This window comes from Carlito syrichta, unplaced genomic scaffold, assembly GCF_000164805.1.
Source record: "Carlito syrichta isolate Samal-C Ts95f unplaced genomic scaffold, Tarsius_syrichta-2.0.1 Scaffold144542, whole genome shotgun sequence".
NCBI classification, from domain to species: Eukaryota; Metazoa; Chordata; class Mammalia; order Primates; family Tarsiidae; genus Carlito; species Carlito syrichta.
Window position 1 is genome coordinate 40,768 of NW_007088638.1, and position 16,863 is coordinate 57,630.

Here is a 16,863-nt window from a genome sequence, read left to right on the forward strand (position 1 = left end):
TCACCTCAGCCTCCCAAAGGCGCGGGATTACAGGCTGAGCCACCAAGCCCGGCTTCAAAAGAAATTTTAACAATTAGCCATGTGTGGTGGCACACACCTGTAGTCCCAGATGCTTGGGAGGCTGAGGCAGGAAAATCATTTGAGCCTAGGAGGTTGAGGCAGAGGTGAGTTATGAGCATGCATTCTAGCCAGGGCAACAGAGTGAGACCCCACCTCAAAATATAAACTTGCTATAATGTAATCACCTGATGCCTAATTGCAAAGGGGGAAGCATCATAGAAGAGTGAGCACAAGGTTGCTGAGGCTTTTATTTGTTGTTCTTGTTTCTTTGTTTACTCCTTTGTTATTCAATACATAAAAGTAAAAATAAAAAGTTTAAGTCATGTGCCAGTTTTTCCCTACAGACAAAAAATAAAAATATGCTGCAGTATGTCTGCCCTGGCTGCCACTGCTGATGCCCACACACCATCGGAGGGGCCTGAAAGCAGATCCTCCTGTCTGTGAAGCAGGCCAACACTGTCACCTGTGCATGCCTATTGGAGGCCTGAACACACGTCTGCCCAGTCTGCCATTGCTATGACCACCAACAGCACCTGATCTCCCTGAGGGCCTGTCCCACTTGCCTCTGCCTGGATATATGCGCATCACTGGAGGCCTGGTGACTGTGCTGCCCATCTGCCATCTTCTGCATGCTACCTGGCGGCCAGAGGGTTGACTGACCACCACTACTGCCATCACTACCAGTCTTCTAGGGACTCAAGAACCCACCTGCCCACCCAGCCCATTGTAGCCACTACCAGCACTGGAGTAAACCACCTGGAGGCCCAGCACTGGCCTGCCTGCATCTGCTACCAGTTCCTAGGTACACTGCCTTGGGGCCCAAGGACAAGTATACCCAGCCCACTGTCACCACCACTGGTGCTTGAAGACTGACCCATCTGGCAACCCTATCCCCAGTAAAGCCTCATCACAGCCTCCACTAACAGCTACAACTTAAACCACTGAGAAACTAACACACACTACTGACACTGATTACAGCCAAAGAAATTATACAGAGACCGCACTACTGTGCACACCCAGAATCAAAACCAAAGTGCCTTCCTTGACCAACACTATAGATCCATCTGGAGGGGGAAATCTTTCCCTCAAAAGCCAATCTATAACACTGGAAGACGTGGCTGATATTCCAGTGCACACATATCAACGAACAAGCACAATAAACATGAAAAGGTAAGAAAATACGACAACTCCAAAGGAACACAATAATTATCCACCAACAGATTCCAATGAAAATAGGAATTATGAAATGCCTGAAAAAAAGAACTCAAAAAGTGGTATTTAAAAAGCTCAGTAAGACACAAGAAAATGCAGAAACAATACAAGGAAGTCAGGAAAACAATCCATGATCTGAAGAAGAAATTCAACAAAGAGAAAGAGATCATAAAAAAGAGCCAAGTTAATCCTGGTTCACAGAAGAATTCAATGAATGAAACAAAAAATATAATCAAGAGTTTTAACTATAGACTAGACCAAGAAGAAGAAAGACTTTCTGAACTTGGAAATAAGTCTTTTGAAACTAAACTCAGTCATGGATGGATGGATGGATAGATAGATGGAAGGAAGGAAGGAAGGAAGGAAGGAAGGAAGGAAGGAAGGAAGGAAGGAAGGAAGGAAGAAGAAACCCGACATAACTTGTGGGAGACCATTAAGAAACAAATATTCAAATTCTGGGCGTTCTAGAAGAGATAAGTAAATTTATGGAAAACCTGCTTAATGAAATAACAGCTGAAAACTTCGAAGTCTTGCAAGAGATCTAGACATCCAGACACAAGAAGCTCAAAGATCCCCAAACAGACACAACCCAAAAAGGTCTTCTCCAAAGTGCATAAGACTAAGAGAGCATTCTAAAAATAGGAAGAGAAAAGCTTCAAGTCACATATGAGACAATTCTCATTAGACTAACAGCAGACTTCTCAGCAGAAACCTTACAGGTCAGGAGAGAATGAAATGTTATATTTCAAGTTTTGAAAGAAAAAAAAAAGTCAGTCAAGAATATTATACCCAACAAAGCTATCCTTCAAAAATGAAAGAAAAATAAAGCCATTCCCAAGGAAGCAAAAACTGAGGCAATTCATTACCATTAGACTGGTCCTAGAAAAAATGCTTAAGGAAATCCAACATCTGGAAGCAAAAGGACAATATCATGTAATAACACAAAAGTATAAAGCTCACCGGTAAAACAGACATACAGATGATAAAGAAACTAAATGTCACCACTGCAGAATGCCACCAAGTCACAATGATAAACAATAAGAGAGGAAGAAAGGAACAAAAGACATATAAAGCAATCCAAAAACCACAAGTAACAGAAACAAGTCCTCATCTACAATAATAACCTTTTGAATGCAAGCAGATCAAATTCCCCACTTAAAAGATATTAAGAATGGGCACGGTAGTTCACACATGTAACCCTCGGACTTTGGGAGGTTGAGGTGAGAGGAATGCCTGAGTCCAGGAGTTCAAGACCAGTCTAGACAACATAGTGAGACCTCATCTCTACAAACAAAACAAGCAAACAATACTAGTCAGGCATGGTGGTGTACACCTGTAGCCCCAGCTACACGGGAGGCTAAAGCGGAAGGATCGTGCGAGCCCAGGATGTTGAGGCTGTGGTGGGATACTGCACTACAGCCTATGTGACAGTGTGAGACCCCTGACTCAAAACAAAACGCAAATATATATACATATACATATATATACATATATATATACACACATACACACACACACACACACACACACACACACATACATACATGCGGGGCATGGAGGCTCATGCCTGTTATTCCAGTACATTGGGAGGCCAAGGAGGAAGAATCACTTGAGCCCAAGAGTTAGACAGCATGGGCAACATAGTGAGACCTTGTATCTACAAAACACACACACACACACACACACACACACACACACACACACACACACAACAACAACAACACTAGTTGGGCATGGTGGCGCACACCTGTAGTCCCAACTACTCAAGAGGTTGAGGTGAAAGGATCACTGGAGTCCAGGAGGTCAAAGCTGTGGTGAGTCGTGACTGTGCCACCATACTCCACTCCAGCCTGAGTGACAGAATGGGATTCCAACACAAGGAGCGGGAGAAGATATAAACTGGCTGAATGAATTAAAAAACATGACCCAACTATATGTTGGCTACAAGAAAGTCACTTCACCTGTAAAGATGCATATGCTAGAATGAAAGTAAAGGAATGCAGAGATACCCCACGTGAACGAAAACCAAAAGCAAGCAGGAGCAGCTACACTTTGTATCAGATAAAACAGAACTTAAGTCAAAAACTATAAAGAGACAAAAAATATCATTATATAATAACAAAAAGATCAATTCAGAAGAGGACCTAACAATTCTAAATATATATGCACCCAACATTGGAGCACCCAAATAATAAAACAAATATTATTAGATCTAAAGGAGCTGACAGACTCCAATACAATAATATTTGGGGATCTTAACACTCCATTCTCAGCATCAGACAGATCATCTACACAGAAAATCAACAAACAATGAGTTCAATCTGTACCTTAGACCAAAAGAATCTAATATTTACAGATCATTCTATCTAGCAACTAAAGAATACACACTATCCTCACCAGCACATGGAACTTTCTCCAGGTTGGATTACACATAGGGATACAAAACATGTCTCAACAAGTTTTTTAAAAATCAAAATCATATCAAGTACAATATCCGACCACAATGAAAAAAACTGGAAATCAACAACAAGAGGAACTCCAAAGACTATACAAATATATGGAAATTAAATAACATGCTCCTGAACAACCATTGGGTCAATGAAGAAATTAATGAGAAAATTTTAAAACTTCTTGTAATAAATGAAAATAAAAACACAACATGCCAAAATCTGTGGGATACAGCAAAATCAGTGCTATGAGGGACATTTGTTGCAATAAATGCCTCTATCCAAAAAAGTAGAAAGACTTCAAACAAACAATCTAATGATATACCTCAAGGACTGGAGAAGCGAGAATAATCCAAACCCCAAATTAGCAGCAGGAAAGAAAGAGTAAGATCACAGCAGAATGAAACAAAATAGAGACTAAATAAATATACATAGAGCAATAAAACTAAAAGTTGGTTTTTTGAATAAAGAAAATAAAACACTCGCTAGACTAGCAAAGGAAAAAAAAGACGAAAATAAATTAAGTAAAAAGTAAAAAAGGAGACACTACAACCGCTACCATAGAAATATGGATTATCACAGACTATTGCTAACAACCACATGCTGATAAATTAAAAAACCTAAAGAAAATGGGTAATTTACTGGACAGATACAACCTACCAAAATTGAACCAGGGCGAAACAGAAAATGTGAGCAGACCAATTATTAAGTAACCAGAGAGAATCAGTAATAAAAAGTCTCCCAAAATAGAAAAGCCCAGAACCAAATTATTTTATTGCTGAATTCAACCACACTTATAAAGAAGAACTAACACCATTTTTTTCTTAAACTATTTCAAAAAATTGAAGAGGAGAGAATTCTTTCTAACTCATTCTATGAAGCCAGACAAGGACACAACAACAACAACAACAAAAATTACAGGCCAATATCCCTAGATACAAAATCCTCAATAAAATACCAGCAAACCGAATCCAATAGCACATCAAAAAAAAAAAAAAAAAACACCATGATCAAGTGAGATTTATCACAAGGATATAAGGAAGGTTCAACATATGCAAATCAATAAAGGTGATATATCACATCAACAGAATGAAGGACAAAAACCATGCAAATACCTTAGTAATGCAGAAAAAGCATTTGATAAAGTTTAACATCTCTTCACAATAAAAAAAGAAAGCTCAACCAATTAGGCACAGAAGGGACATACCTCAACATAAAGGCCATATATGACAAATCCAGTTAACATCATACTGAATGGAAAAAAGCCAAAAGCTTTTCCTTCAAGAGCTGGAACAAGACAAGGATGACCACTTCTATCACTCTCTTGTTCAACACAGTACTGCAAGTCCCAGCCAGAATAATCCGGTCAGAGGAAAAATAAAAGGCATACCAACTAGAGAAGAAGTCAAATTGTCCCTCTTGAAGACGGTATGATCTCATATAGAGAAAAGCCTAATGACTCCACCAAAAAACTCTAAGAATTAATAAACAATTCAGTAAAGTTCCAGGATACAAAAGTCCAGCATTTCTAGACACCAACAGCAAACTAACTGAAAAATAAATCTCATTTGCAATAGTTACAAAAATAAGTAAATACCCAGGAGTAAATTTAACCCAGGAGGTGAAAGACCTCTATAAGGAAAACTACAAAACACTGATGAAAGAAACTGAAGGGGACATAAGCAAATGGAAAGATAGTTCGTGCTCAAAAGGGCTAATATTGCTAAAATGATCAAAGCAACTTACAAGTTCAATGCAATTCCTATCAAAATACCAGTGACATTCTTCACAGAAATGTAAACAATTCTAAAATTCATATGGAACCACACAAAAACCGAATACTTAAACCAATACTGAGCAAAAAGAACAATGCTAAAGGTATCACACTACCTGACTCTAAAATATGCTACAAAGTTACAGTAACCAAACAGTATGGTTTTGGTATAAAAGTAGACATATAAGCCAGTGTAAAAGAATAGAGAATCCACAAGTAAATCCATGTACTTACAGTCAACTGATTTTCAGCAAAGGTACCAAGAATATACATTGGAGATAGGATACTCTCTTCAATAAATGGTGCTGGGAAAACTTGAGAAGCATACACAAAAGAATGAAACTAGATCCTAGGCCGGGGCGTGGTGGCTCATGCCTGTAATCCTAGCACTTTGGAAGGTGGAGGCAAGAGGATTGAGCTCAGGGGCTCGAGACCAGCCTGGCGAGACCTCGTCTCTAAAGTAAATAAAAAAATTAGCCAGGCACAGTGGCATGCACCTCTAGTTCCTGCTACCTGGAAGGCTGAGGTAGAAGGACTGCCTGAGCCCAGCAGGTCGAGACTGCAGTGGCCATGAGTGTGCCACTGTACTTCAGCCCAGGCGACAGAGTGAGACTCAAACTCAAACTCAAAAAATAAAAAAAGAATGAAACTAGACCCTTATCTCTCACCATATACACCAATCAACAGAAAACGGATTAAAGACTTAAATCTAAGCCCCAAACCTATAAAACTGTTGTGGCAGCTCGAGGAAATTGATACAGAAAGTAAAGCTGGAAAGGAAGAGCGGAGTTTCCATTTCCTAGCCAACATTCTGATTCTGCAAGTCAACTATAAGGAACATGTCATATTTATTCCTATATTCCTCCACTATACACATTATCTCACACAAAGTAGGTATTCAATACAGATTTATAGAATGAATAAAACACACATGCTTCAAGTTTGTCCAAGTGCGTGCTTAACAAGATTGATTTTGTCAAGAGTCCTTCTCTATAAGGATTTAATTTACATAACATATATTTTTAAAATGACTCTACATGACACTCAGAGATTTGGAGGGAAAAAAAGATGACACTGTTTTCTCTTCCTTTACCAATAAATGCTAATTGTCCTGGCTTTATATAAAAGGAAAACAATAAAATTTCAAAATAAATCATCTAAACTTCTGATGGTGACATATTTAAGACCAAATTCTGGAAGCATTCTTTTTGTTTTTGTTTTTTTGAACCAGAGTCTCACTCTGTCACCCAGGATAAAGTACAGTGGCATAATCATGGCTCACTGCAGCCATTATCTCCTAGGCTCAGGAAATCCTTCTGCTTTAGCCTCCCGAATAGCTAGGACTACAGGTACGCACCACCACATCCAGCTAATTTTTTGACTTTTGTAGAGAAGAGGTTTTGCTATATTGCCTACGCGGGTCTTGAACTCCTGAACGCAAGTGATTTTTCTGTCTTGGCCTCCAAAGTACTGGGATTACAGGCATGCGCCATCACCCTCAGCGTAGCATTCGAATTTTTTACAAGCTGTTCTCACATCCTGGAGTGGATTTTCTGCACATGATCGCTCCTCTCCCAAGGTCCAGCTTCGATCCTCCCCTCATCTTGCAGCTTTCCCTATTAACTACCATCTAGTGATCTTTCCCTTCCGCATACCTCTATATAATAACACAGAGCAGTTGACCTACACCACATTTCATCAATTCCAAGATGCATCTTTTTCACATTTTAACATCTTTCACATCAGGGCATTCCTTACAGTCATGCATATTGTCACTACTTGCCTGCACATACATAGGTATCAAAAGCATCCATACCCAAACTGGCAGAAAGAGTGGTAAGCAATGTGGAAGAAAATCTCAGATACAAGTGCAAAGATGATTATGTATTCTTTTAGGAAATGCTGCTTCATCAAAGTTCTTGATAGCAAAGTAGATGATACTGAATGAAAAACTAATGTCAATGACTGCCTTGAGACATTATTATAAAGAGTTGGACTTTGAACATGAAGTTTTAGGAAAATCTCAACCAATTTATTTTACCTGCATTTTCCTTTTGATGCATATAAGAGAATGAAATATAATAAAAATGTATGTTCAAGCCTAAAGGTTTTTCAATATGTACAAGATTAAAATTCTTAGGAAAAAGCACTGTATTAAGGTGTTTTCTTTCTTAGTTACACATAAAATCATAATGTATATAACAATCAATGCTGTTTCCAATTAATTGAAATAGAATACTCGTTTATTTTTTTCTAGTCATTTCTGAGAATACAGGACTGTAGACTCTTTAAAACTTGTTATTCTTCTCTTATCTCTCACATCACTAAGATCAGAGCTGGGCAGAATATTTGTTCAATATCTGTTGACTGGCTGAGACCTGTCAAGAAGCGGCAAAGAGCCCAGGGAAAGAAACCAGGAGGCATGGAATCTTAGGCCAACACGGGCACTGACTCACCTTAGCTAGGTAAGTACAACTTCTCTGAGTCTTAGTTACCCGACCTATAAAATAAAACACGAGGGAGCTAGACCAGCTGAGAATAAGACTAGACTAGACTTCTTACTTAAAGGAGTTTACAATCTTGCGAACTTAAGGAGACTTACTCTCAGAAATGACTTTCAGTGCTAACATTCCACATTTTTGTTTGTTTGTTTGTTTGTTTTTGAGTTGGAGTCTCACTCTGTCACTCAGACAGGAGTGCAGTGGCCGCTCCTGGCCACCGCAGCCTCCACCTGCTGGGCTCCGGAGATCCTTCCGCCTCAGTCTTCCAAGCGGGAACTACAGGCGCACGCTACCACACCCGGCTAATTTTTGATTTATCGTAGAGATGAGGTCTTGCCAAGTTGCCCAGGTGTGTCTCGAACCCACGGGCTCACGCAATCCACTTGCCTCGGCCTCCCAAAGGGCTGGGATTATAGGATGAGCCACCGAGCCCAGCCAACATTCCACTTTTAAAATTAACTCTGAGACAAGATAAAGTTCCTAGTCCTTATAATTCAAAGGCTATAATATAATCCTGACTCAGATCTTGGAAGGTAGGAATACAAACATTTTTGTGAATATTTTTAATTAAACACAATAAATATACCACTTTATAGTTACAGGTTAACAAATTTAAATATGAGGCATCAGGGTTTACAGGACAAGGACAGTAAGACTCGACAAATTGATGGTACAAAATTATTACAGTTTCTTCAAAAGTCACTATGTCTATTTACACAGAATTAACCCATATAGTCAATTCTCCATTACATAGCTTAGGTTTGTCAATTCTCCATTTCTTTATTTCTGCATTTTACTTCCAGTATTACCTTGTGGCTATTTAATTGCTTATTAACTCATTTTCTATTGAAGAAAATCAATTTAAAATTTTATGATTTACTATAAACCTTGATAAATTTAAAAATGCCCCAATCATATTCTACATATCATATCTTATGAAGTTAACTGAAACAAATGTACTACATAGCAAAGACAGAGCAAGACACACGAGGAACCTCTGAAGCTTCAGACGAGAATCCTTAAATTTAAAGAAGTCTCCTCTGCACTGACAATACAGACCCAGAACTGTTTATCTTTCTTTAGTTTTGAAAGAGATTCAAAAATGAGAATGCTGCTGGCTTATACGCTGATTCAGAGGAAAAAGCATTGCGCAAAAAGTCGAACAGAGCTCAGAAGGTAGATTTTTAATTTTAGGAGTCACTTGGCTTAAAAAAAAAAGAAAAAAGAAAAACCTATGAGCAATGGAATCTATTTAATGTGCCTTCTTCCTGTGTGAACCAAAGATCTAGCCATCATCCACTAATGGTTTAAACAAAAAACTCACTCAGATTCCTCACCGGATTGCCCCACGTGACTGCAGTAGAGCAGGCAGCAATCTGGAAGGTGAGGCTACAAATCCCCACCCATGCAGCTGGTGACACATCAGTTGGGACAATTTCACCAAAACAGAATTACAAATCTGTTGAAATGAGCTGAAACTAATAAAAGATACTGTGAAAATAGAAATTAAAAAGGCAGCGAGGGGGACGTAAGAACTCTGGACTCTGTCCAATTGTTTTATAAACCTAAAACGGCTCAAAAAACACCATCTACAATTTTTAAAAGTAGAAGTCAGTCCCACAGAACGATTGAGAAGTGGAAACTATAGTCTCTTGTTTAATCCTGCGGCCTCGTCAACATGAAACTGCGTCAGCCAGTCTAGCGCAGGGGGATCTCATCCCCTCTGCAGCCATTGTGTTTGTCACTCATCGGACATCTGCCGTAAGGCTGCTGTATGGTTGCTTCATATTACCCTTCAGGTGGCTATGTGACTGTCGAGTCACAAGCCATCCTCTCGCCTCTGCCTCCCGGAGTGCTGGGATTGCAGGTGTGAGCCACCGTGCCCGGCAAGAGTTGCAGTTTTGGAAGCTCAACAATGACCTAATTATTTATGTTCTATCCCCGCGGGGCAATTTTAGAGGCTCAACCATGACAGGGAATTGCTTCACCTGCCAAAGGTCGCCACGCCCTGCTCTACACCATACCTTCATAGTAGAAGTATGAGACATCCCTCCATCTGTCTAGCCATTATCAGAAAAGAAACAGGCCAGCAAGGAAAACAGCCAAAAACCTTAGGTTGCAAATGTTTCAAGATAGGCAGGCACTCTTGTTTAGCATTTAATAAAGTATATCTAGAGCAATATAAATAATAAACTAAGTAAAAGTCACTGAAGGGCTATTAATGTTACTGCACGTATTTTAGTAGCATTATTATTATTACAACTTCTAAAACTCAAGGCAGAAGAGACCACAGTTGTGGCATCGGATCCATTTCCCAATCCATTCTCAAAGGATCGGGAGTTGCCCTCCTTACTGCTCTCATCGATCCTCCTCCCCTGTCCTCATGCCCTAACACAGGCCCCGCTCTGCCCCAAGTGCCTCCAAAGATGATCCAAACACAACACCCAGGCACTGGCAGTCTTCAGCTTAAAAAACCGTATACTCTTGCTGTCTTGCCGTTCTCAGCTTTAGGTCATCCCAGTGCCCTCTTTGACTATGCTCAAAATACTGAGTGCTGTCTAAATTCTTTTACAGCTATTCTAAAGAGTATTAACACCTGCAAAACTGAGTTGCACATCTGAATCTCCTTCTCTTCCAATACACAGGCCATATGCATAAGCTACCACACGGAATCCAAATTCTAGCAGCACTGATGCTCTGAAAGCCCCTGGAGGCTACCCTAAAAGAGAAGACCCAACTCTGCCCTACCAACCTCATCCAGTCCATAAATATTTACTCAGTACTGCCAAGTGGAAAAGGCTCTGTGTGCCATGCCTTTCTTTTGTAGGAAGTTGTTCCTTCTCTCCTATATATAGTTCAGGCAGTCCTTTGGCTAACTCCTGTGAACGCTACTTCTTCCTCTCTCTGACTAAAGCCTCTCCCAATGCTTTGGTCCTTAATAACATCTCTATATTCGCCAAACTTCCCCAATTGTTATTATGTCTTAACCTGGTTTGGGCCTCAAACCTCTGCTGAACAGTATTTTTCTAATTATAGCGGAGTCACTTGTAGCTTTCCAAACACATTTTGAGATACATTTAAGTTTGTGTTTACCTTTGAGCAGTGGTTCTCAAGCTTTACCAGAATCATCTGAAAAACGTGTATATCTACAGTTTGCTGGGCTAAAGAGTTGCATTTCTAACAAGTTCTCAGGTGATGCTCATGCTGCTGGTCCAGGGACCATACTTTGGGAATCACACTGCCTTTGAGAATCCGATGAAAGCTATGAAAAAATGCACATACATATATAATTCTGAATGTTATTTCAAGGGGGGATTCACGGATGCTCATTCATAAACACTTTCTGCTCTATCTTTCATTCTGAGGAATGTTGAAGACATAGTGCTTCCTGATCTGACAGTAGGCAGTACTCATTATGGTACAGGGACATTCTGTCTGTGCCAACACCTCCTAAGAATGAGGGGGGAGTGATTAGTATTAGAAAGCCAGTTCTGTCCAGCGAGCTGCCCTCTTCAGCCTCATGTGGCTCTTTCACATGCCTATGCTTTTAATTTTTCTAGTTTAATTCTCAGAAACAAGACTATTCACTTAGTATTTAAAAGGCTCTTTGGAATGACTCAGACAAAAACCCTTTCAGTGAGGAAATGACCTGGTAGAAAGAACATACATAACCACTGCGTTAAGAAAGACTACACTGAAATCCTGATTCTGCCTCTCCTAAAGGTGTGACCACTAAGCTTCAATTTCCTCCCCAAGGGGACTTATAGGAAAATCATTTTTTCCCTTCCAGGTAAAAAGGTTATAGGAACCAACTATAGAGAATGAAAGAGGGAGTGGTTCTACTACTGAAAACCAGTGATTCTTATTTATGGTAAGGAATTTAAATGTTGGGTAGAGAGTAAACATTTAGATTTAGAAAACAAAAGGAGTGAACAAAGTAATTTCTAAGAGGCCTCAAGTCTAATATTTTATATTTATGGACTTCACTGGCCAGCATGTCATTATTCACTTACATTCTCTATATGTTCAACAGTCATTTATACTTCAATTTAACTCAGTATAAACTCCTGAAAAAGCAATTATAGTTTCTTTTATTTTACCATTCCATTCTCTACTTCCTTCCCTCTACATTGTCTAAGATTTCAACATCTACTAGAAAATTATGAATCATAATAGTAATAAATTATTCTCCTTCCCCCAAATAGGTAAAAAATATATTTTGTCAAGGCAGAAAAATCCTTTTGAAGAAGTTCAAAGTACTCTGCTGAGTACTTGCTTAACAGGTAGTCAGAATCCATTAAAGTCATCTTTAATCTATTCAATAAGATCTCTGAGGGCTTAGCTACTATATATACAGCTCAATTTTGTAGGTTTTATTTTCTAAAGCTCTGTCAGGTATTCTTTTCTCAATCTACAATCCTATTACTTTATTGCAAGAACTCTTAAACTGAATGTGAGTGAATTGCACAAATATCTATCAAAATTACCTAAAACCCTAGGTTCCACAAATATATAAACTGCCTAAGTACCAAGTAATTTCAACTAAACATACCTCTTGTAGAAGACGTGGATCCAGGCAGTCACCATCATCATTAAACATAGACTCCCAGCTCTCCTCAGTAGCAGTATCTCCCTCCACATGAGAAGTGTTCGTTCCTTTTAGTTCCAGGGATGTTTCCATAAATAACAGTTCTCCATCAGGCAAGGGTACTCCACATTCTATATTCTCTGAGTCATCTGCCTCCCTTGTTTTGAACTCTTCAGCAGTTCTTAGCTCCTGCAATGCTTCTGTTATATCACTGGTACTATCCAGAGCATTGCCCAAGGCACTGTCTGAAAGTACTTTCGTCCCATTTAACATACTGAGTTCAGAGTCCAAAAAAGTGTTATAATTACTACCAGCAATCTTCTTTATAGGTAAGGAGGAAGCACAATCTGACGAGTTTTCTATCAACTTTCCTGTTGACTCTGTAAAACTAGATGAAATATTCTCGGGATAAGTACCTGAGCAAGCAGTAGGGCTGCTAAAAGTTCCAGTGTTGCTCCCACTCCCAGCTGCAGGAGGAGGAGCGGCATCTGTGCTCACTCCTACACGACTTGTATCGTCACAGGCCTCGTCAGTTGTTCTCACCGCAGCTATGTGAGGGCTAGTAGCAGTTACATGATCACATGTGGCAGCCATAATGTCCATCATAGGTGCTTTACGGGTAACGTCACCGACACTCATAAGTCCATTATCTATGTCTATTTCATGAGCAAGGACAGCTGTATCAGAAGGTTTGTGCTTTACACATAACTCATCAGCAGTGCTGTCACTATCCTCACATTGTCTAATCGTTACTGGATCAACAATGCTACGTGCGCTCTCTGATTTGCTGACTACAGCCATTTTATGAGAGCTGTGACTCATGGTCTCGGGAAGAGAATCCATGCCTTTCCGACCCAAGATGAAACCTATACTATTGTCTTCATCATCTACATTCTCAGCCACACAAGTTTGATTAATGACATCATCTGGACTTCCAGGAACAGAAATAGGCGTGATGCCTCCACTGCTCCGCTTCAACATTCCATCTGATGTGTGCATGTCCTGTTGTACAATTGCAGACTCAGAGCCTACATTTACTGGTGTAATCATAGTCTCAGGTTTCAGTACAGAACTAAAAACTCCAGGAAACCGGGATACTGCCTCGACAACCTTGGCATCAGTTTCAGTTCTACTTTCCAGATCTCTGTCTTCAAGCGTCTCCCCACTTAGTTCGTGACTGCTGGAATCACAGAATTCCACATTTTGGAAAGGCTTGCTGAGCACCGGACCCTCACTCGTTTCTGAACGGGCAAGTGACAGACGCATCCTCTCATGCTCTATTAAATCCGTGGTTTCAACTTCCAAACACTCCACCTTCTTCGGTTTCCAATGTTTCTGTAAAGGTACATTAGGAATAATCCCAGCATTTGGGGCTCTGTGCTCATATCCCTGGGATAGTACCTCTTTGGATTCTGTGGTTGCTCTCTTAGTACAAAACCTATCTTTATTTCTCTTTTGGAGGCAAGTGTCTTTGCTTAATGTTGTTGACAGTTTCTTTCCTTCTCTACAATGACGCTCCTTTCTATCAGCAGTAACACTCAGTCTTTGAGCCTCAGGTTTGTCCCAAAAGATCTCTTTTTGGGAGTGGCAACCTTCTTTCTGTTCTTCTTTCACCACAGAATCAGGTGAGCCACAGCTCTTTTTGTCACCTGCTTCGAGGAGTATGGCACCCCGCCGAGCCTTGGGTACGTAGAGCGCCATGTCAGGCCTTCTGGCTCGAACTCGGCATCTCGCTGCTTCTTGCTGCATGGCACCTCTATCTGCAAAAAAAAGAGAGGGGGGAACTATTTAATTATCAGACACTCATTATACAAGGTATTGAGCCAAGAGTTTTTAAAGGCTGGGTAGAAAGGCTACTAATCCATTCTTAGAAATCCCCAAGTTAAAAAAAGAACATGGGTCAGGAGAGGTAGTGCACACTTGTAGGCCCAGCTACTTGAAAGGCTGAGGTGGAAAGATTGCCTGAGCCCAGCAGGTTGAGGCTTTAGTGAGCCGTGATCGTGCCACTGCACTCCAAACTGGGCAAGAGTGAAACTCCTACTCAAATAAAAAAAAAGAAAAGTGAAACCTGTCATAAAATAATTCATGCAAACAAGGACACAACTAAGGAAAGTAAATTCCAAAAGAACTCATGAGTCCATGAGTTTTACCCACATATCCTCATTGTCCGTGTTCCCCAAAACCCTTTACATCTAACTTCCAATCTCCTTTACTTTTTTGAATAACAGTGTCCTCTTAGGCTGAATTAAAAACAGATATAGCAGTGATAGCCACCTATCAAGTACGCATGAAAGACAACCATCTCCATATTCTAGGAGCTTAAATTTTTACAATGAAGAATATATGCAAAGAAGACTCCCAAAACTACATCTGCTCAACATAAATAAGTACACATAAATGATTTTTAAAAGTGACTTGAATGCTAGCTAGAAAATGAAATGACTAATCAAGGAATATTCATAAAAGTTGTTGCCTGTGATTTAAGATTTTGTAGAAAATAAAAAAGTAGTAAGAAAGAAAAAGATGTTACTCTACTAATAACATTTAGTCAAGTGACCTACTGTAAATTTTCACTGCTTCCAACGGTAACAGAACAGATCTTGGTAGGATGACAGAAAGGTAGAGATCAAGTAAAATGTCATAAGATAATTCACTCTAATAAATTCCTGACACCCTCTACCATAGTTGGTCGATGAAATTTAACAAAAGTTAAATAAATCTTTATCTACTATCCACTAAATACAAGGAAATGTGCTAGGCAATTTCATATTATTATCCTTTTAATCTTCAAAATAATGCCATAAAGTAGGTTTATTCAGGACACAAAGAATAAGAAGATACTATACACATAAAAAATAATAATAACCCATACACACTCAGATACACCCACTGTTAATATCTCACAACTAGCTGGGCACAGTGGCACACACCTGTAAACTCAGCACTTTGGGAGGCTAAGGCAGGAGAATGGCTTGAGCTCAGGAGTTCGAGACCAGCTTGGGCAACATAGAGAGGTAGGCAGTTCCATCTCTACAAAATAAATTATATATTTTATACACACACACACACACACACACACACACACACACCACAACATACATATGTATCTATATAGATACCACAACATGCATTTTGAAAGGAAAAGATAATGAGAAGGAAGGGGGGTGGGGGGAGGCCAACAAATCCTGTCCACTCTGTCCCAGACCTACAATTCCACCTGATTCAAAATACGTCCTCAATGAAGAAGCTCTACTCTCACGGCACAGGCTGTTTTCTCTTCAGCCCAAGGAATACTATGGCTCTGATCCTCAAGTATCTGCAGTGACACTCTTGCCTTTTTCTTCGGATGCCTTCATTAATATCCAGACCACCATTCTTCAAGGATTTTCTATCTTTCCATATGTGGAAGAATATGACTTTAACACTGAACCACCCAAGACATTTTCCAAAAATGACTGATTTTCAAAGACAGAAGTACTAATGAAGGAATGCCAGTGACATAGCATACCTTAGTTTCAATTTGTAAAACATCTAACAAAATATACCACGATGAAATTCTGGATATAAAATGGGGAAATGTGGATGATTTAATAGAACTGTTAAGAGGACTCACAACAGATTAAACAACAAAAAGGGTAGAAGTGAATTCAAAGGGAGGAATGTGTCCTCACAGCCCTTTTAAATTCAACATTTGAAATAATAATTTGGATATAAACATTGAGTACTTATCAAATCTGCAACTGGCATAAAACAGATCATCTTAATAAATACCAAAACTGATACAATTATAATTTGATATCATTTCTACAACCTGCAGTGAGCTGAAAGCAACATGAATATAAGGATATGTTCCAGAGTTTATGCTTCTGTGTTTCTCCAGAAGTCAGTACCAGAAACAAATGGTAGAAATCAAAGGAAAACAAAGTTTAACTCACTATATAAAAGAACTGTGAGAGTTTTCCAATGTTATTATCAGTGAATAAGCCCCGTTCCTAGAGAGTTTAAATAAAGGTTGGATGACTGACATACATTAGAGAAAGAATTTCTATTTATGAGACAGGTTGGACTAGATTAATTTTAAGCATTCTTCAAACTCCCATTTCTATGATTCTATTGCTAATCTGCAATAGACCTATCAAAGGCTTCAAATGATTTATTTTAAAATTATTATTATGTGCTATGGCTAATGACTTTTAAAACTCAACTTTTCTTTTTTGTCTCTTAATGCCCACATATAGTCATAATACTATTTTCTGAATGGGATAGCAATATAATAAATGT

General features: G+C 39.3%; 1 protein-coding gene across 5 annotated transcripts in view; it reads right to left on the minus strand.

The window, feature by feature from the left end:
• R3HCC1L (R3H domain and coiled-coil containing 1 like) overlaps positions 1-14,331 on the minus strand; it is a 33,513-nt gene extending 19,182 nt beyond the window's left edge. The window contains exons 1-2 of one of the 5 annotated variants that reach the window (XM_021708720.1): positions 11,088-11,128; positions 7,535-7,544 (exon numbers count right to left, since the gene is read on the minus strand). In XM_021708720.1, the coding sequence (XP_021564395.1) occupies positions 7,535-7,540 (6 nt within the window). In that variant the 5' untranslated portion in view covers positions 7,541-7,544; positions 11,088-11,128. Of the gene's footprint in view, positions 1-7,534; positions 7,545-11,087; positions 11,178-12,546 lie in introns of those variants that run through there. The other 4 variants (XM_008050349.2, XM_008050347.2, XM_021708719.1 and 1 more) reach the window with 4 other exon arrangements.
• Positions 14,332-16,863: the final 2,532 nt, after the last annotated feature.